This window comes from Mandrillus leucophaeus, unplaced genomic scaffold (assembly GCF_000951045.1).
Source record: "Mandrillus leucophaeus isolate KB7577 unplaced genomic scaffold, Mleu.le_1.0 Scaffold1241, whole genome shotgun sequence".
Taxonomy (NCBI): domain Eukaryota; kingdom Metazoa; phylum Chordata; class Mammalia; order Primates; family Cercopithecidae; genus Mandrillus; species Mandrillus leucophaeus.
This window is the reverse complement of record NW_012100777.1, coordinates 802,308-828,462: the sequence shown is the minus strand read 5'-3', so window position 1 is coordinate 828,462 and position 26,155 is coordinate 802,308. Positions and strand designations below refer to the sequence as shown.

General features: G+C 34.6%; 1 protein-coding gene across 1 annotated transcript in view; it reads right to left on the bottom strand.

Moving 5' to 3' along the window:
• LOC105533329 (ubiquitin-conjugating enzyme E2 variant 1-like) overlaps window positions 1–14,163 on the bottom strand; it is a 15,541-nt gene extending 1,378 nt beyond the window's left edge. Inside the window, exons 1-2 of the mRNA XM_011971750.1 lie at window positions 14,020–14,163; window positions 13,881–13,922 (exon numbers count right to left, since the gene is read on the bottom strand). Coding sequence (XP_011827140.1) covers window positions 13,881–13,922; window positions 14,020–14,163 — 186 coding nt within the window. The remainder of the gene's footprint in view (window positions 1–13,880; window positions 13,923–14,019) is intronic.
• Window positions 14,164–26,155: the final 11,992 nt, after the last annotated feature.

Here is a 26,155-nt window from a genome sequence, read left to right as displayed (position 1 = left end):
ATAATTTTAAACATTATTTTAGAGTGTACTCCTTCTACTTATTTAAAAAAAAAAAAAAAGAGTTAACTGTAAAACAGCCTCAGGCAGGCCCTTCAGGAGTTATTCCAGAAGAAAGCACTGCTGTCATAGGAGATGACAGCTCCATGTGTGTTATGGTCCTTGAAGACCTTCCAGTGGGACAAGATGTGGAGGTGGAAGACAATAATACGGATGATCCTGACTCTGTATAGGCCTTGGCTAATGTATGTTTATGTCTTACTTTTTAACAAAAATTTTAGAAAATTAAAAAATAAAACTAAAAATAGAAAAAGCTTATAAAATAAGATTAATGAAAGAAAATATTTTGTACAGGTGTATAATGTGTTTGTATTTTGGTTAATTGTTAATATAAAAGAGTTAAAAAGTTTATAGGCTGGGCACAGTGGCTCATACCTCTTATCCCAGCATTTTGGGAGGCTGAGGCAGGCGAATGGTTTGAGTTCAGGAGTTCGAGACCAGCCTGGGAAACATAGTGAAACCTTGTCTCCACAAAAAAATTAAAAATTAGCTGATCATGGTGGTTTGGGACTGTAGTTCCAGCTACTCTTGTGGGTGAGGCAGGAGGATCACTTGAATCTGGGAAGTAGAGGCTGCTGTAAGCCATGATCACACTACTGCACTCCAGCCTGGATGACAGGGTAAACCTTGTCTCAAAAGTATGTTTATAAGGGGAAAAAGTTACAATTAACCTAAGATTGAAGGAAGAAAAATATTCTTTTATAGATTTAGTGTAGCCTAAGTGTACAGTGTAGGCCTTCACAAATTCACTAACCACTCAACGACTCACCTAGAGCAGCTACCAATCCTGCAAGCTCTATTATACAGTAAGTGCTCTATACAGGTGTACTTTTTAAACCTTTTATTGCATATTTTTCTGTACTTTTCTATGTTTAGATGTTTTTAAATACACAAACACTCAGTATTGCTTTATAATTGCCTACCATATTCAGAACAGTAACATGTTGTACTCTTTTATAGCCTAGGAGCAATTGGCTATATTATATAGCCTAGGTATGGAGTAGGCTATACCATCTAGGTTGTAAAATTTATTCTGATATTTGCACAACAACCAAATTGCCTAAGGAAAGATATCTCAGAACATATCCCCATCATTAAGTGGTATATGACTATACTTTAACAGTACATATTTTGCCCATATTTGGGCAAAAGCTAGTCATGTCCCTATATAAGGATGAACGTATTACCTCTATGGTTGTGCTAATTATGAGGTAGCAAATGTGTTTAAATTGGTAATATAACTATGTATCGACTTAAGTATTAGTTTTGGAATAATAAATAAGATGTGCCGTAATAGTAGAATTTAAAAATAGAATTTTAAACATGCCAGTCATATCAAAGTGCTTTATATATACTCTCACTTAATTCTTACAACTTCCTCCCTTAAGGTAGTACCATTAATATTGCCACTTCAAAAATGTTGTGAATACATTTCTCTCTGTAAATAAGTTATTTGTAATATGTTATTGCAAAATGAAATGAATTATGAAAATGCACTGAAGGTATATATAGCATAGTGACTTATTATAAGTCAAACTCCTGTGTACTCAATCCAAGTTAGGAAACAGAATCATACCACCAGCCCCATAAGTCCTTCCAATTTTGCTGTCCATTCAAAAACTCCCCTCTCTCTCTAGAATAACACTTATCTTAGTTTTATAGTAGCAGCTTCCTTTTATTTATTTAGAGTTATGAATTTTTATGAAATATTTTTATAAATTTTGTTTAATCAGTATGTTTTTCCTCTAAACCTTGGCTTTTATTAAAACTTATTTTGTGGAGAATCCAAAGAATATATTGTATACTCATGATGTAATTAAGCACATTTTTCTGTCTTCAGTCTTTTCTGCAAATTGGAGGCTGGACTTGAAGTGTAGCTCAGGTTAGACTCAGTTTTGATCTTTTTAGCAAAACCATAGGTGGTGTTGTGTTTTTCAATCATAAAGAACATGATATTTGGTTCTCTATTTGTGATGTTAACAGCTACTAATGCAGACTGTCTAGACTGAGTAATTCACTACGATTGAAAATGGCAAAAGTTCTAATTCTACTATCACTTGTTTACTTATAAATAGATGCATCAGTTCATCTCCTAATTGATTATGGAGGGGTAAAATTCATATAGAAGTGGCAGGATAAATGCTTCATCTTTTCCTTTATTTACCAATTTAACATAAAATAAGAGTGAAGCTCCAAAGTTGAACAATTCACTTATCTTTGAATATAAATATGTACTCATGGATTTAATGCATGTAGTCATTTTAATTCATCGTAATATTTGTTTTAAATTTTCAGTTGTGACATCTTAAGTTATGTAATTTTAATCATTTTATGTGTACAATTCAATTCAGTGGCACTAATTATATTCACAATGCTGCATAACCATCATCACTACCCACATCCTAGTTTATGTGTGCTTTTTGTCTTGATAGTATATTGGATTGCGTCAAATGCCTTTTGTGCACCAAGGAGATCATTTTTTTAAATCTTTTGTTCTATTAATGTAGTATATTACATTGATTGATTTACTTATGTTGAACTGCCCTTGTATTCCTGTGTTAAATCCCATTTGGTAATGGTATATAATCCTTTAAATATGATGTTGGAATCCGTTTGTTAGTATTTTCTTAATAATTTTTGCATTTAACCTCATAAGAAATATTTGTCTGTAAATTAATTTTGTTCTGATATCTTTTTCTGGCTTTGGAATCAAGGCAAGCCTAGTCTCATATAATGAGTTAGGACATGGTTTCTGCTCTGTATTTTGCAAGAGTTTGAGAAGAATTTGTGTTATTTGTTTTTTAAATTTTTCACAGATGTTTTATTACTGATTCAATATACATATTGTTAAAGACCTGTTGAGTTTTTCTGCTTTTTATTGAGCCAGTTTAGGTAAGCTCTGCATTTCTAAGTTTTCTATTTCATCTAGTCTACTTAATTTTTGGTGTACAATTGTTCATATTATTCTCTAATAATTATTTTATTTCGTATAGTTGGTAATATATCCAATTTTATTTATGTGTGTTATTGCTGATATATTAAAAATGATTCTAAAGACCCAATAAATGAGGAGATATACTTTATTCATTAACTCAAAGACTCATTGTGATGAAGATGTAAACTCTCCTCTAAATAAATCTATAGAGTCAAGTTAATGTCAATCAAACTCCCTACGGGATCTCTGCTTAAAAAATTTAAAAATTACTAACTCTACAATTCATATGAAAAGGCAAAGGTACTAGAATAGCCAAAAAATTTTGAACAATAAGTAATTTCAAAACTTTTTCTAAAGCTGAAGTAATCAAAACAGTGTGGCATTGATTTAAAAAAAAATGATCAATGGAACAGAACAGAGAGATTAGAAATAGACCCACAGAGATATGACCATTTGATTTCTGACAAGGGTACAAAGGCAGTTAAATGGAGAAACAATAATATTTTAAAGAGAATAGGCCGAAACAATTAAACATTTCCATTCAAAAAAAGAAAAAAAGGAAACAACATAAATCTCATGTCTTATGCAAAATTAAAATTGGACTATAGCCCTAATAGTAAAATAGAATACAATAAATCTTATGGAAGAAAATACAGGAACGAATGTATTTGAAGTTTGGGTTTGGCTGCATATTTTTTTTAATAGGGCACCAAAATGATAAGTACAGAAAAGCTGCTGAATAAAATGTAGAATATTCTGTTAAATTTGAACTTCAGATAAATTATTTAAAATAGTATAAGTATTCTCAAAAACATGTATTTTTATTTGTTAAATTTGGTAACACTCAGAATAGAAAACAGACCAATGATTGCTAGGGTCTGGGAGTGGGGGGATGGGGATAGAATACAAATGGGTATGGGGGAATTTAAAGGATAAAATAAAGTTCTATTTCTTGATTGTGGTGGGTATGATACAACTGAAAGTGTTTGACAAAGCTGGCATAACTAATGCCAAAAAGGATACATTTTACTATATTTAAAATATACCTTAAGTTTGAAAATTAAAGAAGTAATAGTAAAATGGTGATTGTATAATTTAGGCAGATATACAATTGTGCACTGCAAAATTCTTTAATCTTTTCTGATTACTTGAATTCTTTCATAATACAATAGTGAGGATAAAGTTAAAGAAGATCGTAAAGCAAACAAACAAAATGGGAAATAAAAACAGTTCTACAGGTTAGGGATGTTATCTACTATGTCAAGAAACAGCTATTCTAGGGAGATATCAAATGATTTATATTTGTTGTGGCCATATTTGTCCTTAAAGTTCTTGGTGTAGCTGTTTCTAATAAGGTTCTGTAAGGCTAAAAAGGTCCCAGCAACATGTCCTCCATCTTATAAAATACCAAAACTCACATCTTCTTATTATTGGAGTTATTAGTGGTTTTTCCAAGATCAGAATAATGCTTGTGATCCCACACTGTTTTTTCAGGGCAAAGGTTTGAGTAGATGAAACCTCAATTTTTATTTCAAAGATAAATTTCTTGTTATTTGTGCCATCTATGAAGCATATTTGCCCAATTTTCACAGCAGATTTGTGTGTACTTTAGTTAATGTGTTCTGTTTTGGGGCAACAACATAGAACGGTGAAAGGTAATGGTTTGAAAATATACTTTTTTGTTAAAATGTGTATCTTCTTATGCCATTATTTTAAGAAAGGAGTAAAAATCAGGTTGGTATATCTGGAAGAGTAACCCAATTTTATTTGCTTGAATATATTAGGATGTTTTATGCATATTCAAATCCAAAATTTTACTAGTTTGTGTCTACATACAGGCCTAATTTTCTATTAATTCATCCAGAACAAAAGTTGACATTTTTCTTCCTATTCTTAAGCATTGTTTCCTTAGATCCAGAGAATTTTATTTCTGATATTTAGTTATTCATTTCAAATGGTTTTGTTCCCTCTTTAGGACACCTAAACTTTATAGTTTCAATTTCCATTTTCCATGCTTATTTACTAATTTATACTTTGTTTTGTTTTATACTCATTCTTAATTTTGAAGAATGCAGGGTAAAGACACAATATTAGATTTTCTTCATATCACATATTTATGTCAGTTTTTGTTTGTTTGGATTTCTGTTCTTTTTAACCATTGGTGCATTTGCATCTCCTTGTATTGTTTTTGTTATCTATATCTTTCTGTTTCTCTGTTTTTAAATTATACTGAAACATTTTTTTTTTAAGAGACAGGGTCTCAGTGTGTCGTCCAGGCTGGAGTGCAGTGGCTATTCACAAGCACAGTCATAGGAGACTACAGCCTCAAACTCCTGGGCTCAGGTGATGCTTCTACCTCAGTTTCCTAAGTAGCCAGCACTACAGGTACATGCCACCATGCCTGGCTCATTAAATGTTTTTTTCTGTGAGGCCATAAGCTTGAGCCTAAAAGACTGTTTCTTCTTAAAATTGTATTGAAGAATCAAAGCATAGAGAATTTTTAGCACTTTTCCATGGGCTCCTTGTAAATGTTTTCTCTTTTCTCTCCTTGGACCTACTTACTGGCCACTGGGAGAAGACTGCCACATAGTCTGAATCATAAATACCAATAAACAAAACTGAAACTCTCTTCTAAAAGAGCCAATACCTGGCTCAGAAGCAGTTACTACAATTGAGAGATAGGTATACCACTTTATAGAACCATTTCACAATATTTTCTCATTTTTATAGTAGTTAAAATAAACAAACTAATGCACATGAAAGAAAAAAGCATGGCATCCCTATCCTTGGACTTTAAACCAGGAGAAAGATTTGTGTGGTTGTTTCCTAACTCAACTTCTGAAGTATCAGATATATTTACACTGTGCAGCTCTGCAACTTTCTACTACTTATCTTCTGACACTGGGATAGGAAAAACACAAACATAAAAATGAAAAATTGTATCTACAAGTCTTCACTACTACCTGTGCTCTTCACATTTCTGATTTGATGCACATCATTGTAGTTTTGAAAACCATACTGCCAAGGGAGGTACTAGGTGTGTGGCCTGTGTATCATATTTTGCCTTACTCAAGATTGGTACTTGAGTAGTAGAGGACTAGATATAAATATCCTAACAGACCTTGGATATTTGTTTCAGTGCCTATAGTGTAACTCAAAGCACCTTATCAACTTTAAGCCGGAGTTTGCTGTTTTAAGTAGAAACCCATGTTTCAGCCACTGTTTGTTAACTTTAGTTCAATTCCTTGGATCTTTTATTTAGTAGACCTTCTTTCCAAATTCCGATATTCATTTTCAGTGTTTTTTCATTATTATGAATTTTTTTACTTTTTCTATATATTCATAGAAAATTTAATAAGAAAGTAGGAAAGAATAGGGTATAAACTTGGTTACACATACATCATTTTGAAGTGCTTTCCTGAATGTTCTCAAATGTGGACTTGAACTTTCTGACCCTTGGCTTACTTGTCATTTCTATCATACACTCTTATTTATCTTCTACTGTCTATTGTCTGTCTATCTATCTTTCTATCTATCTATCTATGTGTCTATCTATTATGTATCAATCTATCTGTCTATGTATCTTTAAATTTTTATTTTGGTAGAATACATATAACATAAAATCTACCATTTTAACTGTTTTCAAGTGTACCATTTGGTGATATTAAGAACATTTACATTGTTGTGTGACTGTCACCACTATCCATCTCCAGAATCGTCATTACCCCAAACTGAAAATCTGTACCCATTAAATAATTCCCTATTCCCCACTATCAACAATTGCTGGTAACCACTATTCTCCTTTGTGTCTCTGTGAATTGAATATTCTAGGAAACTCACATTGTAGAAGGACGAGCCATGGACAAAACCCCTCAGACACTGAGACAGTGAAGGCAGTGGCTTTCATCAACTGGGAGCATCGGCAGGATAGCGTCTTAAAATCTGAGCTCTTCAGGTGCTCAACTTCTGTCCCTTTTAAGGGCTCACAACTCTAAGGGGATCCACGTGAGTGGGTCGTGATCGATTGAGCAAGCCAGGGGGTACGTGACAGGGGCTGTGAGCAGTGGTGGTCAGAGTGAAACAGAACAGAATGAGAGGTTTCACAATGTCCTTCGATACAATGTATGGAATCTATAGATAACATCAGTTGTTAGGTCAGGAGTCGAATTTAAACTACCAGGCTTAGGTCAGGCAGGCCCAGGCCTGGTTTCGGGTCTGGTTCCTAGGAACCGGGCTACCTGCCTTTAGTTTCGCTTCTCTTTCCTTTTCTGAATATAAAACAGTATAAGAGGGTCTCTCTCTTCCCTTGGTATAAGTGGAATTATACAATATTTGTCTTTTTGTGCCTGCCTAATTTCATTTAACATAATGTGTTGAAGGTTTACCCATATTGTAGTATATATTATAATTTATTTTTTAGACAAAATATTATATTGTGTGTATATGCCACATTTAAAAAAATATATTCATCCATCAATAGATACTCAGGCTGTTTCCAGATTTTGGCTACTGTGAATAATGCTGCTATGAACATGAACATTGGTGTATAAATATTTGTCCAAGTCTCTGCTTTTAAATCTTTTGTGTATACACCTAAATGTAGAGTCACTGGATCATAAGATAATTCTATGCTTAATTTTTTGAGGAACCATCATAATGTTTCCCACAGTAGCTGCACAATTGCACATTCCCATCAACAATGCACAAGAGTTTCAGTTTTTCGACATCCTGCCAATATTTGACATTTTTTGTTTTGTTTTGGGTAATAACCACTCTAATGGGTATGAACTTGTATTACATTTTGGTTTTGATTTGCATTTTAATAATGATTTGTGTTCTTGGGCATCTTTTCGTGTCCTTATTGGCCAGTCATATATCTTCTTTGGAGAAATGTCTACTCAAATAATTTGCCCATTTTTGAATAGAGAATTGTTTTTGTTGTTGTTGTGGTGTTGTTGAGTTGTAGTGTATTCTGCTGGAGGAATCCCTTTGGTATTTCTTTTAGAGTTTTTCTAGTGGTATGAAGTTACTTCAAGCTTTTAAAATCAGGGAAAGTCTTCATTTCTCTTTTGTTTTTGAAGGATAGTTTTGACAGTTATAGAATTCTTGGTTGACAGTTGTTTTTTTGGGCTTCCACAGTTTTACATGAGAAATATGGTGCTTATCATGTTGGTAATCCCTCGTATGTGATGTTTCACTTCTCTCCTACTGTATTTATGATTCTCTCTTTATCTCTGCCTTTCACCAGTTTGATTATAATATGGCAATGTGGGTCTCTTTGAGCTCACACTACTTGAAGTTTATTTACCTTAACTTTATAGATTCATATCTTTATGAAATTTGGGAAATTTTTAGCTGCTATTTATGCATAATATTATTTATTCCTGTCTTTCTCTCTTCTCCTTCTGGAACTTCTAAAATGTATGTGTTGCCCCACTTGATGGTGTTCCACAGGAGTCTTTAAGCTTGGTTCACATTACTTTGTTCTTTTATCTTTCTCATTGGAGTCAATAATTTTAATTGTACTATCATCAAGTTCACTTATTCTTTCTTCTGTCTGCTCCAGTTTGCTGTTGAACCATTCTCATGAAATTTAGTTTTTACAATTTTTGACTCCAGATTTTTTTTTCATAATTTCTATCCTTTTATTATATTTTCACTTTGTTTATATATTGTTTCCCCTATTTTCTTTAGTTCTTTGCCCATGTTTCCTTTAGCTCTTTGACTATATTTAAGACAGCTGTTTTAAAGCAATTTTCTAGTAAGTTCAATGTCTAGACTTCCTTAGGTATAGTTTCTTTATTTTATTTCTTTGAATAGGCCATACTTTGCTGTCTGTTTATATACCTTTGGTTTTATTTTGGGGGGGGTTGGGGGTTAAACACTGAACATTTGAATATTATAATGTGGTAAGTCTGGAAATCAGATTATCCCCCGTCACCCAGGGTTTACTGTTTTGTTTTGTTGTTGTTGTGGAAGGCTAGCAGTTCTTTTGTTTAGTGACTTTCCCAAACTATTTTGTAAATTATATATTCATTGCTATGTGTAAGTTACTTCCTTATGTATGTGTTTCCTTAATATTTGACAGATAGTTCCTTGAATGCCAAGAGCTAAAAAGATCCAAAGAACAAGAAACAGACAAAAAGACTGACTTATATTAGTCTTTGTAGATTTGCTTTGTACAAAAGCACTCCTTCCATATTTAACCACAATAGAACTGACCTTAAGGATCAGTCTTAGTTGATAGCATAGCATCATCTCAGGTCTTTTCTCAGCATGCATGTGGCTTTCTAAATTTCCCTGTATATGTGGGTTATTTATATATATGTTTTTTAATTTTGAATTTTTCTTTATAGATTTAGTGGCAATAAGAGTGGTTTCGTTACATGGATATATTCCCTAATGGCGAAGTCTGGGCTTTTACTACATTCATTATCCAAATAGTGTACATTGTATCCATTAAGTAACTTCTCAACCCTCATTTTCTTAACATCCTCCCACTCTTCCAAGTTTCCCATGTCTATTATTCGACTTTCTATACATGTTTATACACATTATTTAGCCTCTACTCATAAATGAGAACATGCGGTATTTTCCTTTGTGTTCCTGAGTTATTTCACTTAAAATAATGACCTTTGGTTCCATCCATGTTGCTGCAAAAGACATATCACTCTTTTTTATGGTTGAGTAGTATTTCATTATATATATATCACATTTTCTTTATCCAACCATTAATTAATGATCAATTAGATCGGTTCTATATTTTTACTATCATGAATAGTGCTGCAATAAACATTAAACAGTCCATATATTTAATATATAATGATTTTTTTTTCTTTTGAGTGGATATCCAGTAGTGGGATTATTGTTTGGAAGGAGTGCTTCTGCACAAAGCAAATCTACAAAAATGAAGAGAAGTGGGTCTTTTTAGTAGTGAGATCAAATGGTAGTTCAATTCTTAGTTCTTTGAGAAACTTCCATACTGTTTTCCATAGAGTTTGTACTAATTTACATTCCCAACAATAGAATATAAAGGTTCCCTTTCCTCTGTATCCTCACCAACATCTGTTATTTTTTGGCTTTTCAATAACAGTCATACTGAATAGTAGAAGGTGGCATTTCATTGTGGTTTTAATTTACACTTCTCTGATGAATAGTGATGTTGAGCACTATTTCATATGCTTCTTGGCCATTTGTATTTCTTCTTATGAAAAATGTCTGTGCATGTCCTTTGCCCTCTTTTTAATCGGGTTCCTTGGGTGTTTTAGTTGTTGTTGTTGAGATATTTTGAGCTCCCTGTAGATTCTGGGTATTAGTGCTTTGATGGGTGCATGGTTTACAAATATTTTCTCTAATTCTGCAACTTGTCTGTTCACTCTGTGGATGATTTCCTTTGCTGTGCAGAAGCTTTTTAGTTTAATTAAATTACATTTGCCTATTTTTGTTTTGTTTCATTTGCTTTTGAGGTCTTAATCATGAATTATTTGCCAAGCTTAATGTCCAGAAGAGTATTACCTAGGTTTTCTTCTAATATTTTTATAGTTCCAGGTATTATATTTAAGTCTTTAATCCACCTTGGGTTCATTTTTGTATATGGTAAAAAGATGGGGGGGCAGTTTCATTTTTCTGAATGTGTCAATACAATTTTCCTGGCATCATTTTTTGAATGGGGTGTCTTTTCCTCAGTGTATGTTTTTGTAGACTTTGTCAAATATCAGTTGGCTGTAGGTATGTGGCTTTACTTCTGGGTTGTCTACTTTGTTTCATAGATTTATGTGTCCATTTTTATATCAGTGCCACATCATTTTGGTGACTATAGCCTTATAGTATAATTTGAAATCAGGTAATGTGATGCCTTCAGCTTTGTTCTTTGTGCTTAGGATTGTTTGGGCTATTCGAGCTCTTTTTTGATTCCATATAAATTTCAGAATTGTTTTCCTAATACTTTGAAAAATGTTGTTATTTTGATAGCAATCACATTGAATCTATAGATTTTTGGGTGGCAGTATGGTCTTTCTAATGATGTTGATTCTTCTGATTATACAGGTCCTTTTAAATGTACCGATTCCCCAAAAGTCTCTCCTCTTTTGGGTGGAATATACTTAGGTGGACTATTTTATGTTTTTTCCATAATATTTTGCTCCAGATTTCTCCTGGATATTTCAGCTTGCAGTATGTTTTTGCAAAGCCTGCCACTTTTTCAGACTGACCTCTAAGTTGAGGGAATCAGGGATGATTATCTTGTGTCTCTCTTTCAAGTATTCTCCAGGAAGGTTAGAACAGGCGTATACAATAACTTGTGAATGAAGTCTGTTCTGCTCCCTTTATATCCTGGAATCAGTCTCCTATACTGGGAATGCAGGCTTCCTTCTTCAAGATTATTACCATACTAGAGAGAGCATGCCAAGGGCTACTAAAAAATTCCTCAAAGTTTTGTGTTGTTAAATTGCCCTTTTCTTGATTCACGGTTTTCTTAGTTGTTCTAAATCTTTGACTGTTTTCCAGAGTTCTGACAAGGTTAGATCTGATAAATTCCACTTTTTAAATTTTTTAAAAATATTTTTTTGTGGGGGAATGAGAGCTTGGAACTACTGCCAATAATGACATTTTGCTGTCATAATGCTCCTACTATAATCCTTTTTAAGGCTCACTTTCCCATACTTGTTTAATAAATTTGGCTTCAAATTAGTCTGTGAGTTCTTTTAACGCGACCCTAATAGTTTTTGGTAGCATACTCACTATTTTATATGATAATATGTGCCTGACCTGGAATTAGCCAATTCTTTAAAATGCTTTTCTTTTGATGGAACATGGTATTTCAAGTCCACAATGTGAATGTTAGAGTGCTTATTGCTTCTTGTTTAATGTTTCTAGTGATTTCCATGGATACAGCTGGAGGAGATAGTTAGATATGTAGCTAGAGAGAGATAATACCTCATGAGTTAATATGTATACTTTTAATTCCAATTCAGGGCTACATTGTTTTTACTTAACATCATCTATATCATATCTTTATCTACTTTCTTCTATTCCCAACCAGTTTCAGCTGCTATTCTCAGTTCAAGTCAGCTGTATTTCTAGCAAACTTTTTTTTTCCTATGTGTTCTTAGGTTAATCAAATGCCCTGTTGTTTATTCTGAACAATTCTTGACATCATACTGTTCTTAACATGTTGATATTAATCATGCTTATCTGCTTGTATTTTGGGATTGTGGTAATATCTTGTTACCTACTTTGTTGCAAGTGTTAGGCATGAGTTTTAAATTTGATATCTAGCTGTTATGTTTACTTCTGAGAATTTAGAGATTCAAAACCTGTGCTGCTGTTGTCATCATGTTCCCAAATCCTTTCCTGTAATTATCATTTTGTGTTTAAGCAAATTGACACACAGAGAGATTAAATGACTTGCTCAGTGTTACAGTGACTTGCTCAGTGTTACAAAGTAATTATCAAGGCCAGGATTCAAGCCCTAACAATTTAACTAGAGATATAAGTTTGACTTCTGTTCTGCTGCCTCATCAACAAAGTACATCTTTATAATTACCTGGGAGCAGGACTGTTTTTCATCTTTCTTGTGCCTATGACTTCATATAAAGGGGATTTTGTTTCTCTTTGATTGAGGAAGGGAGCTACAGAGAGGAGTCTAGGGGAGAATATTTCCAGTTTATCTCTCCATTCCTACACTCTACTTCTCAAGGATTGTGTTTTAACCAAAATAAAATAAAATAAAATAAAATAAAATAAAATAAAATAAATGTGTAGAAAAAACAAGGTAAGCTTATCTAAAGCTCTTTGATCTCTCTCTCTTCTTTTTTCTGTCTTGGACTGTCAGTCCTGGTGGCTTCCTTCTGCAAGCCCAGCTAATATTTTGTCATTTTTCTAATTTATTCACCTGAACAAATAAAGTATGTCTACCTTTTACTAGAAGCCAGTTATCTCAAAAATTGGTTTGTAGTGAGGGAGTAGGAGGCCAAATTTTAGCTTTAGAAAAAAATCTAGTTTTAAAATCTAGACTTATCACAGATAAAGCTGATTATTTATAACCCCATTTAGCTTCTTGTGCCCTTACTCAATCCAGCAAAGGGATACATATTTGTCATGTGAAACATCACCACTACCAAATACAGCATCATAGAATCTTAGTTGTTGAGAGGAAGTTTTACTCTTGTCTTTAACCAATTGTTTGATAATCCACAGCCAGTACACCATGTACAGAAGGCCAAGTGTTCAAAATTGCCTCTTTTGAACACTTGTAATTACATGATTCTCTTAAGTAAAAATGGCTGGTTTTACCTTTCCAAGTATTTCTTCATTTTCCTATTTTTAATAAGTGCAGAAACAGTACAATGTAATGGTTAAGAGATGGAACATTGTATCAGACACATTTATAGCCTTGGGACCTTGGATGACCTACCTCTAGATTCTGTTAACCTCATGTCTTTATCATTAAAATGGGGCTAATTGTAGCTTTCTAATAATGTTCTCATGAGATTTAAATTAGATCGTATATGGAAATCCCATAGTAGTTCCCAAAGTAAGGGATGAAAAATAATTTTTCCCCTCTATTTTCTTACTAGACACTTTCACTTGGTTGGCTTATTTCATATATAAAACCCCATATGTTAGGCATTAATCTTACTATGGACCAGCATCATTACCTAGGAGTATGTGGCTATGATACGCTGCCTTACTCTTTAAGGAGACACTAAATCTTCAATAGAAGAAACTGTATCTGTGGAACAGTAAAAAGGCCAGATACTGTTCAAGATATGTAACACAAAAGGGAAGCTGGTAGGGAAGAAACAAGCTGGAATAATGTCAAAATTTAGAAGCATGTTCAGACAAAAGAGTAATGTAGACTTCATTGCCAAAAGGGTGATGGAAGTACCATGGACCTAGAGGAGGAATCAGCAGCAGCTCCAGGTTCAGGCTAGATCAGAACACAAGTAGAGCAAGAACAGAAAGATATCAAGTTACCCAGAGCAACTGGGGACCCTGCTGCATTAAGAGGCACCTGAATATCTCACCTGGAAATTGAGTACCTCAACTGTAAATTCTTCAGAAGCTCCAGGAAAATGCAGTGGCTGTTTTGTGCTTGTATACTCATTTTCCTTCTCATTGTGGCCATGGGACTTAACATCAAGCATCAAAGCAGAGAAGAGGAAAGACATCTTGTAAAGTAAGAAACTGCAGGACAGAATTGTGGAGGGCCTAGACCTAACAGAATGCTCACTGTTACCCTACTCCTTGGTTCCCAGGTGGAAGGAAAATAAAGTTTTATAGATGTATATTTCTTGAAACAAGTAGGGAGGGCATCACTAAAGTCTTGGAAATATTTGTTAAATGGAAATTTACATCACAACCATTCAAGCTATGGTTACTGTGACACAAGAGCTAGGCTACACTTTTGGTGAAGGGCAGCAATAACATATGGGGCCTACAGGCTACTTTAATAAAATCATAGTAGGCTGTGGTGTTTCAGTCTGCAATTGTAAATGTTTGCACAGGTCAGGCTTTCATATAGTCCAAGTAGGTAGTTCCATACATAGTGAACTTGGAAGTACCCTGGTACCAAACAGATTCCTTTTCCATCTGCATGCTGAAAACAAAATTATTTAGCTAGTGATAAAGCATCTTGTTCCTTAAAAAGAGAAATGCTATGAAACAAACAACAAATAAGAAAGGGAGAAAAGGAGAATAGGAGAGGATAAAGTCAGAAAGCCCATGGTGTGGGTATTAATTGATGGACAAGAGATTGAGTGTCATAATTCAGTTGAAAGAAGGAGGAGGCCTAAGTGGTGTACACACACACACACACACACACACACTTTCTCTCTCTCTCTCTCTCTCTATCTTTTGTCCTTGAGTTGAACCTATCTGTTATTTTTCCATTTGTATGGCAAGGCAGAGTCCACTGCCTATCAATAACCTAGTATTGGTCACCTCCTTAGCCAAGACCTGTAGTACAAATGTTCTCTAACCTTCAAACAGAAGGTATTTACTCTTGCAGACAAACAGCCTGGCATACAACTTATGTTTCAACAGTTTAAGTGGTATTTAGCTTTCCAGGCCAGTCTTCCAGAGCCCATTTGGTTGCTAAGCAGTAAAACGAATAGCATAAGCTTAAGAGCTGAAATCCAAAGCCAGTGGACAATTTAGAGAGGAAGAGAGGAAATCCAGGAAGAAGAAAAAGTAGGCAAAATAGTACAGAATGTGGAGAAGAAAAGGTGATTGAAAGGGCAGAGTCAGAAGTCATTTCCAGAGCCCATGAGTCTCCTGCCTATATAAACTCTGGCCTCTCATTCTTTTCAGGCCATTCTCTTCCTTCTTTCTGGAGTGTTAGAAGAAAGCTATAAATAAAACCATCATGCTCTACGGCTTACAAGTTGTATCATTGGAATAAAAATCTAGAGCTTGCAAAATCCAATGTGATTTGGATTCTATGTACATACTTAATGTAATGATTCTTTTACTCTTCCTAAGAAATCTTGTTTTCTTTCAGATCCTGGAAGATGTCAAGTTCCTACCTACAGTAGTCTTATTCTAATCAAACAAGAATAGAGATTGGAGAAAGTGATATTCATATAAACTGCTATCCACCCTTCAGGTCTTAGCTTAAATGTTTTTAATCAATATTGTTTTTATTGATAACCCACCCTTAAGCTCCCAATCTTGATCAGTATTTCTTATTATATACTCTTAGAACATCCTTTATTTTCCTGTGTGGTGCTAATCAGAATTATATACTTTTGTGACGATTCTTCTATTTCCTGTTTTTCCTACTAATCTGTAGCCAGCATTAAAACAGTAACAGCACTGATTATTCACTGTTGTATTCTCAGCACCTAACCTAGTGACTGGTTCAAAACTATATTGAAAAAATGAATGCATGCATGAAGAAATGCATGGTCCAAATAAGAAGTTTTTTTAACTTCATATATGCTGTGTATGAATCATGAAGTTTCTAGTAAAACTTTAAAATAGGCACTAGAAGTCTATCATGCTCCAAACAATCCTCTCTCCCAATATCCCAAGTGCCCTTATGCTGCTTGAAACCCTAAGTTTTTCCTTCTTTCAATTCAACCCTACTAACTAAATGCTCAATATTCTGAAGTTTTTCCAGCATTTCATTCTTTGTTCCACTTATTGAGATCACATGTCCCCTTAAAAAACCCCACATTACAATTTTTAAAATTATAGTTTAAGTTCTGAGATACATGTGCAGAATGTACAGGTTTGTTACACAGGTATAGACGTGCCAAGGTGGTTTGCTGCACCCATGAACCCGTCACCTACATTAGGTATTTCTCCTACTGCTATCTCTCCCCTAGCCCCCGACTCCCGAACAGGCCCAGGTGTGTGATATTCCCCTCCCTGTGTCCATGTGCTCTCATTGTTCAACTCCTTACTTATGAGTGAGAACATGTGGTGCTTGGTTTTCTGTTCTTGTATTAGTTTGTTGAGAATGATGGTTTCCAGCTTCATCCATGACCCTGCAAAGAACATGAACTCATCCTTTTTTTACAGCTCCATAGTATATTCCATGGTGTATATGTGCCATATTTTCTTTATCCAGTCTATCATTCATGGGCATTTGGGTTGGTTCCAAGTCTTTGCTATTGTGAATAGTGCCGTAACAAATATACGTGTGCATGTATCTTTATAGCAGAATGATTTATAATCCTTTGAGTATATACCCAGTAATGGGATTGCTGGGTCAAATGGTAGTTCTGGTTCTAGATCCTTGAAGAATCGCCACACTGTCTTCCACAATTGTTGAACTAATTTACACTCCCACCAACAGTGTAAAAGCATTCCTATTTCTCTACATCCTCTCCAGCATCTGTTGTTTCCTGACTTTTTAATGATTGCCATTCTAACTGGCATGAGATGATATCTCATTGTGGTTTTGATTTGCATTTCTTTAATGACCAGTGATGATGAGCTTTTTTTCATGTGTTTGTTGGCTGCGTAAATGTCTTCTTTTGAGAAGTGTCTGTTTATATCCTTCACCCACTTTTTGATGGCGTTGTTGTTTTTTTCTTGTAAATTTGTTTAGGTTCTTTGTAGATTCTAAATATTAGCCCTTTGTCAGATGGATAGATTGCAAAAGTTTTCGGCCATTCTGTAGGTTGTTCACTCAGATGATAGTTTCTTCTACTGTACAGAAGCTCTTTAGTTTAATTAGATCCCATTTGTCAATTTTGGCTTTTGTTGCCTTTGCTTTTGGTGTTTTGGTCATGAAGTCTTTGCCCATGCTTATGTCCTGAATGGTATCGCCTAGGTTTTCTTCTAGGGTTTTTATGGTTTTAAGTCTTACGTTTAAGTCTTTAATCCATCTTGAGTTAATTTTTGCATAAGGTACAAGGGAGGGGTCTAGTTTCAGTTTTCTGCATATATCTAGCCAGTTTTCCCAACACCATTTATTAAATAGAGAATCCTTTCCCCATTGCTTGTTTTTGTCAGGTTTATAAAAAATCAGACCGTTGTAGATTAAAAACTCCACATTACATTTTATGGGACGTCTTCTTTTTGGGTTCTTCAGTGAAGATGGAGAGCGAGCAACAGAAAGGTGGAGGAGAACAGAAGGCATCTGATGAACATTTGTTTATATTGGTTAATGTTGTCTTCATTTGTAGACTCCAAGACAGTTATTGCTGTAGACCAGGTATTGACTTTTTTTTTTTTGTAAATAGCCAGATAGCAAGCATGTTCAATTTTTTCAGGATATGCATTCTTATTTAAGCTACTAAATTTTGCTGTTGCAATGGAAAAGCAGCTACAGTTAATATATAAAGTGATAGGTGTGGCTGTGTTGCAATAAAATGTTATTTACAAAAATAAACGGCAGGTTGGTTTTGTCCCAAAAGCCATAATATATCCACTCCAGCATGTAGAGAGCTATTGACCAGAGCAGGTGCTTTGCCTCATCACCTTGTACCTGATTTAGACATGCCTCAGATGCAGGGGTATCCCCTGAGGAATAATTCCTTAACAGCAAGGTCAGATGGAACGTAGGACACTGAGAACACAGCTATCAGGCCTTTATTTCTCTCTGACACAAACCTTATAAATGAGTAGTGTATGAGTGGAGGATTGGTCAATCTATTGTACCATTTCAAACCCTGACCTTTCTACAGCAAGCATAATTACAGGTAAAACTACTCGATTAATATATCAAGGGATCTGATCTTTTGTATCTTATTTTTATGTATGTGAATTGGATTTCTAGAGAACTGAACAGTACTTGAAGTCCTCCAGGTATATTACAAGCTTGGGAACAAATACATGCAACTTACTGCTGTGGTTTTTTTCCCTTGAAGAATCAAAGAAGAGAGGAAAGAATATGGAATTGATTAGTTATGTAGGAGCTCTGTGAGACAACAAAGGCCATGCTAGGGAAGATTACAGAAAATGAACCAGTTCAGATGATGTTGGTGAGTTAATCTAGGGCCGTGTGGCATAAATTTATATAATTGAGTCCAGAATATTACCTTGGGCTCTGAGCCAGATGTTGCTCCTTCAAAACAGGCACCAGATGCTGCAGGAGATATCCCTCTGCCAAATGACATTATCCATGAACAAAATCCTCTCTACCCTGTTTGATGGGCATTGGAGTATCTTCTCATGGAGTGTTAGGAAAAAAACCAATACAATAAATTTAAAGTATGAACACAACTTCCTAATTGGGCATTTACATCCTAGTTGAATGAAGGTCTAGGGGCATCCTGCCTTTGAATACCAAAATCGAGCTAATATATTTACAATACTCTTCTGTTTGAATATGTAATAAAGCTTTAAAAAGTAGACCCTGGAATCACACAGCCTAAGTTCAAATCCTGGTTACTCACTTACTATGGGACCTTAAACATATTACTTAAGCCCTCTGGATCTTGGTTTATAAAACTTTAAAATTAGTTAAGTTGAAATAATGCATGGGAAGTGCTTAGTTCACTACCTGGCACACAGCTTTCAAGATGTTAGCTATTCATATTATTGTTTTACTTTTTACCTTCCTGAGTTATTGTGAAGGTGAGAGTGTGTGGAATAGTATGAAGAAAGTGGTTTTGAAATCAGACAAATCTAAATTTAAATACTGTTTCAAAAATTCATTAGCTGTGTGACTATGGGCAGGTTACATACATTAGCTTATTTCTCAATACATCATTCTGTTTTCTCTTTTATAAAACAGGAATAATTTTATGAACATATTATGAATAGAAATAATAATAAATAGGAGGATCCAATCTAACTAAATGTTAATTCTTGCCTTAAATCTGGCTGGACTTTGAAATAACTTATTTTTTAAATTTTAAAATATTTGTATTTTAATAGCTTTTAGGGTACAAGTTTTTTTTGTTGTTGCATGAATGAATTATGGAGTGGTGAATTCTGGTATTTTAGTGCACCCATCACCCGAGAAGTGTACATTGTACCTAACTGGTAGTTTTTTTCCAGAGTCCCACTCTTACCCTCCTCCTTCTGGGTCTCTAAAGTCCGTTATATCATTATTATGTCTTTGTGTTCGATAGCTTAACTCCCATTTAAAAGTGAGAACATATGGTTTTAGATTTTCACTCCTGTTACTTCATTTAGAATAATAGCTTTCAAGTCCATCCAAGTTGCTGCAAGATACATGATTTTGTTCCTTTTTATGGCTGAGTAGTATTCCACATTTTCTTTATCTACTTATTAGTTTATGGGCATTTAGTTTGGTTCCACATTGTTAAAATGATGAACTGTGCTGCTATAGACATACATGTACAAATGTCTTCTTCGTATAATGACTTATTTTCCTTTGGGTAGATATCCAGTAGTGGGATTTCTAGATTGAATAATAGAACTACTTTTACCTCTTTAAGAAATATCCATACTGTTTTTCGTAGAAGTTGTACTAATTTACGTCCTATCCAGCAGTGTAAAACATTCCCTTTCCACCACATTCCCAACAACATCTACTATATTTCTATTTATTGGTTATGGGCATTCTTGCAGGAGTAAGGTGGTATCCCATTGTGGTTTTGATTTGCATTTCCCCAATCATTACTAATGATAAGCATTTCTTTCTTATGTTTGTTGGCCATTTGCATATCTTCTTTTGAGAATTGTCTATTCATGGCTTTTGTCCACTTTCTTCTTAATTGCTTTTTTAAATTTTTATTTTTTATTTCAATAGGTTTTTGTGGGACAAGTGGTGTTTGGGTACATGGATAAGTTCTTTAGTGGTGATTTCTGAGATTTTGATGCATCTATCACATGAGCAGAGTGCATTGTACTCAATACATAGTCTTTTATCCTTCACGCCCCTCCCACCCTTCCCCCGAATCCCCAAAGTTCATTGTAACATTCTTATGCTTTTGCATCCTCATAGTTTAGCTCCCACTTATGAGTGAGAACATTCAGTGTTTGGTTTTCCATTCCATACTTCACTTAGAATAATGGTCTCCAATTCCATCCAGGTTGCTGCTACTGCCATTATTTCATTCCATTTTATGGCTGAATAGTATTTCATGGTATACCATGTGATATATATGTGATATAGATATCTCACATATATATCACATGGTATACCATGAAATATATATATATATCATTATATTTATCCACTCATTGATTGATTGGAATCTGGACTGGTTTCATATTGTTGCAATTGTGAATTGTGCTGCCACAAACATGCGTGTGCAAGTGTCTTTTTCATATAAAGACTTCTTTTCCTCTGGGTAGATACCCAGTAGTGGAATTGCTGAATCAAATGATATATCTACTTTTAGTTATTTAAGGAATTTCCACACCATTCTCCATTGTGGGTATACTAGTTTACATTTTCACCAACAGTGTAAAAGTGTTTCTTTTTCACCATATCCATGTCAACATTATTATTTTTTGATTTTTTTTTTATTATGGCCATTCTTGCAGGAGTAAGGTGGTATCTCACTGAGGTTTTGATTTCTATTTCACTGATCATTAGTGATGTTGAGCCTTGTTTTAATATGTTTGTTGACCATCTGTATATCTTCTTTTGAGAATTGTCTATTCATGTCCTTAGCCCACTTTTTGATGGGATTGTTTATTTTTTTTCTTGCTGATTTGAGTTCCTTATAGATCCTGGATATTAGTTATTTGTTGGTTGCATAGTTTGCAAAGATTTTCTCCTACTCTGTGGGTTGTCTGTTAACTCTGCTGACTACTTCTTTTGCTGTGCGGAAGCTTTTTAGTTTAAATTCTATCTATTTATCTTTGTTTTTGTTGCAATTGCTTTTGGGTTCTTGGTCATGAAGTATTTGCCTAAGACAGTGTCTACAAGGGTTTTTCTGATGTTATCTTCTAGAATTTTTATGGTTTCAGATCCTGGATTTAAGTCTTTGACCCATCTTGAGTTGACTTTTGTGTAAGGTGAGAGATGAGGATTCAGTTTCATTCTTGTATATGTGGTTTGCCAATTAACCCAGCGCCATTTATTGAGTAGAGTGTCCTTTCCCCAGTCTATGTTTTTGTTTGCTTTGTTGAAGATCACTTGACTGTAAGTATTTGGCTTTATTTCTGTATCCTGTATTCTGTTCCATTGGTCTGTGTGCCTATTTTTATACCACTACCATGCTTTGCCCACGTTTTGATGGGATTATTACTGTTATTATTATTTGCTAATAAGTCTGAGTTCTTTGTAGATTCTAGATACTAGCCCTTTGTTAGATGAATAGTTTGCAGATATTTCCTTCCACATTTTAGGTTGTCTGTTTACTGATTGTTATTGCTATTATTTTTGCTGTGAAGAAACTTTTTAGTTTAATTAGGTCCCATTTATTTATTTTTGTTCTTGTTGCATTTGCTTTTGGGGTTTTAGTCATGAATTCTTTGCCTAGGCCAACGTCTAGAAGTTTTTCCAACGTTGCCTTCTAAAATTTTTATAGTTTCATGTCCTATATATAAGTCTTAATCCATCTCAAGTTGATTTTTGTTTAAAGTGGGAGACAGGGATCCAGTTTTATTTTTCTACAAGTGGCTTGCCAGTTTTCCCAGCATAATTTACTAAATAAGTTAATATTTTTGTATGCTTTGTTGAAAATCAGTTGGGTGTACGCACCTGGCTTTATTTCTGGGTTCTTTATTCTGTTCCATTGGTCTATGTGTCTACTTTTATACTACTACCATGCTGTTTTGATAGCTACAGTCTTGTAATGGAATTTGAGGTTAGGTAATGTGATGCCTTTTGATTTGTCACTTTGCTGAGGATTGCTTTGGTTATTCAGGCTCTTTTTTAATTACATATGAATATAACGATTTTTTTTCTAATTCTGTGAAATATGATGTTGATATTTTGATGGGAATTGCATTAAATCTGTAGATTGTTTTGGGCAGTATGGTCATGTTTGCATATTGATTCTTTCAATCCATAAGCATGGAATGTGTTTCCATTTGTTTGTGTCATGTATGATTTCTCTCTGCAGTTTATTGGAGTTTTCCTTGTAGAGATCTTTCACCTCCTTAGTGAGATTCCTAGGTATATTCCTAGATATTTTCCCTTTTTTGCGTTTCTTGTAAAAGGAAATGAGTTCTTGATTTGATTCTCAGTTTGGTTGTTGTTGGTGTATACCAGTGCTGCTGATTTGTGTACACTGATTTGGTAACCTGAGACTTTACTGAATTTGTTTATAAAGTTCAGGAGTCTTTTGGAGGAGTCTTTAGGATTTTCAAGGAATATGATCATAGCATCTGCAAACAGCAATAATTTGACTTTCTCTTTTCAATTTGGATGCCCTTTATTTCTTTCTCTTGCTTAATTTCTCTGGCTAGGACTTCCAGAACTAAGTTGAATAGGAGTGGTGAAAGCAGGCACAGGCACCCTTGTCTTTTTTCTGTTTTCAGGGGAAATGCTTTCAACTTTTCCCCGTTCAGTATGATATTGGCTATGGGTTTGTTATATACAGCTTTTATTAATTTGAGGTAAGTACCTTTTATGCCTAGTTTGAGAGTTTTTATCATAAAGGAATTCCAGATTTTGTTGAATGCTTTTTCTGCATCTACTGAGATAATATTTTTTTTGTTTTTAATTCTGCTTATGTGGTGCATCACATTGATTGAATTATGTATGTTAAACTATCTCTGCATCCCTTGGATGAAACTGACTTGATCATGATGTATTATCTTTTTGATATGCTGTTGGATTCAGTTAGCTAGTATTTTGTTGAAGATTTTTGCATCTATGTTCATCAGGGAAATTGGTCTGTAGTTTGTTGTGCCCTTTCCTGGTTTTAGTATCAGGGTGATACTAGCTTCATATAATGATGTAGGGAGGAGTCCCTCTTTCTCAATCTTTGAATAGTTTCAGTAGGATTAGTACCAATCCTTCTTTGAATGTCTAGTAGAATTCATCTGTGAATCCATCTGGTCCTGGGTTTTTTATTTGTTTGCAAGTTTTAAATTACTGATTCAATCTCGCTGCCTGTTATTGGTGTATTCAGGGATTCTATGTATTCCTGATTTAATCTAGGAAGGTTATGTGTTACAAGGAATGTATCCATTTTCTCTTGTGTATCTAGTTTGTACACTTAAAGGTGTTCATAGTAGTCTTGAATGATGTTTTGTATTTCTGTGGTGTCAGTTGTAATGTCTCCAGTTTCATTTCCAATTGAGGCTATTTGGATCTTCTTTGTTCTTCTTTTTTTTTTTCTTTGAGAAGGTTCTTGCTTGGTCACCCAGGCTGGAGTGCAGGGCCCAGTCTCAGCTCACTGCAGCCTCGACTTCCCAGGCTCAAGCAATCCTTCCACCTTAGCTTCTCACGTAGCTGGGGCTGCTGGCACAAACCTACCACACGTGGTTAATTTTTTCATTTTTTTGTAGAGATGAGGTTTTGCCATGTTGCCCGTGCTGGTCTCAAACTCCTGAGTTCAAGTGATCTGCCACCTTTGGCCTCCCAAAGTGCTGGGATTACAGGTGTGAGACACTGCACTGGGCCTTCTCTCTACTTTATTTGGTTAGTCTAGCTAATGGTCTATTTTATTTAGCTTTTTTTAAAACCAGATTTTTATTTCATTGATCTCATGTAATTTTCTAATTTAAATTTCCTTTAGTTCTGCTCTGACCTGTTATTTTTTTTCTTCTGTTAGTTGTACATTTGTTTTGTTTTTGTTTCTCTAGTTCCTCGAGGTATGACATTAGATTTTCAATTTTGCTCTTTCAGACTTTTTGATGTAGGCTTTTTGCACTATAAACTTTCCTTTTAGCAGTTCTTTTGCTGTATCCCAGAGGTTTTGATAAGTTGTGTCACTATAATTGAATTTGAAGAACTTTTAAATTTCCATCTGGATTTCATTGTTAAGCTAGATGTCTTTCAGGAACCAATTATTTGATTTCCATATATTTGCACAGCTTTGAATGTTCCTTTTAGGGTTGACTTCTAATATTATTCTGCTGTGGTCTGATAAGATATTGATACAATTTTAATTTTTTAAAATTTATTGAGACTTGTTTTGTTGCCTATTGTATGGTCTATCTTGGAGAATGCTCCATGTGCTGATGAGAAGAATGTATATTCTGCAGTTCTTGGGTAAAATGTTCTATAAATATCTGTTAAGCCCATTTGTTCTAGCACGTCATTTAAGTCCATTGATTCTTTGTTGACTATCTGTCTTGAAGATCTGTCAGTAGTGTATTGATCTGTCTAGTGCTGTCAGTAGTGTATTGAAGATTCCCACTGTTACTGTGTTGCTTTCTATCTCACTTCTTAGGTCTAGTAGTAATTGTTTTATGAATCTGTGAGCTCCACTATTAGGTGCACATAAATTTAGGATTGTAATGCCTTCTTATTGGATTGATTCTTTTTTTTTCTATTTTTTAAATTTACTTTAAGTTCCAGGATACATGCGCAGAACATGCAGGTTTTACATAGGTATACATATTTCATGGTGGTTTGCTGCATCTGTCAACCCATCATCTAGGTTATAAGCCTCATATGCATTTGCTATTTGTCCTAATACTCTCCCTCCCCTAGCTCCTTAAAACCTGACAGGCCCCAGTGTGTGTTGCTCCCCTACCTCTATCCATGTGTTTTCATTGTTCAACTCTTACTTGTGAGTGAGAATATGCAGTATTTAGTTTTCTGTTCCTGTGCTAGTTTGCTGAGGATGATGGCTTCCAGCTTCATCCATGTCCCTGCAAAGGATATTATCTCATTCTTTTTATGGCTGCATAGCATTGCATGGTGTATATGGACAACATTTTCTTTATCCAGTATAACATTGGTGGGCATTTAGGTTGCTTCCATGTCTTTTCTATTGTAAATAGTGCTGCAATAAACATACATGTGCATGTGTCTTTATAGTAGAATAATTTATACTAATTTTGGTATATAACCAGTAATGGGATTGCTGGGTCAAATGGTATTTCTGGTTCTAGATCCTAGAAGAATCGTCTTCCACAATGGTTGAACTAATTTACATTCCCATCAACCATATGAAAGCATTCCTATTTCTCCACAGCCTTGCCAGCATCTATTGTTTCCTGACTTTTTAGGAATCACCATTCTGACTGGTGTGAGATTGTATCTCATTGTGGTTTTGATTTGTGTATTTTTTTAAATTTTAATTTAAAAATTTTTTTATTATTATACTTTAAGTTCTAGTGTACATGTGCACAACATGCAGGTTTGTTACATATGTATACATGTGCCATGTTGGTGTGCTGCACCCATTAACTCATCATTTACATTAGGTATATCTCCTAATGCTATCCCTCCACCCTCCTCCCTCCCCACAATAGGACCTGGTGTGTGATGTTCCCCTTCCTGTGTCCAAGTGATCTCATTGTTCAATTCCCACCTATGAGTGAGAACGTGCGGTGTTTGGTTTTCTGTTCTTGTGATAGTTTGCTGAGAATGATGGTTTCCAGCTGCATCCATGATCCTACAAAGGACACAAACTCATCCTTTTTTATGGCTGCATAGTATTCCATGGTGTATATGTGCCACATTTTCTTAATCCGGTCTGTCACTGATGGACATTTGAGTTGATTCCAAATCTTTGCTATTGTGAATAGTGCTCTGATAAACATACGTGTGCATGTGTCTTTATAGCAGCATGATTTATAATCCTTTGGGTATATACCCAGTAATGGGATGGCTGGATCAAATGGTATTTCTAGTTCTAGATCCTTGAGGAATCGCCATAC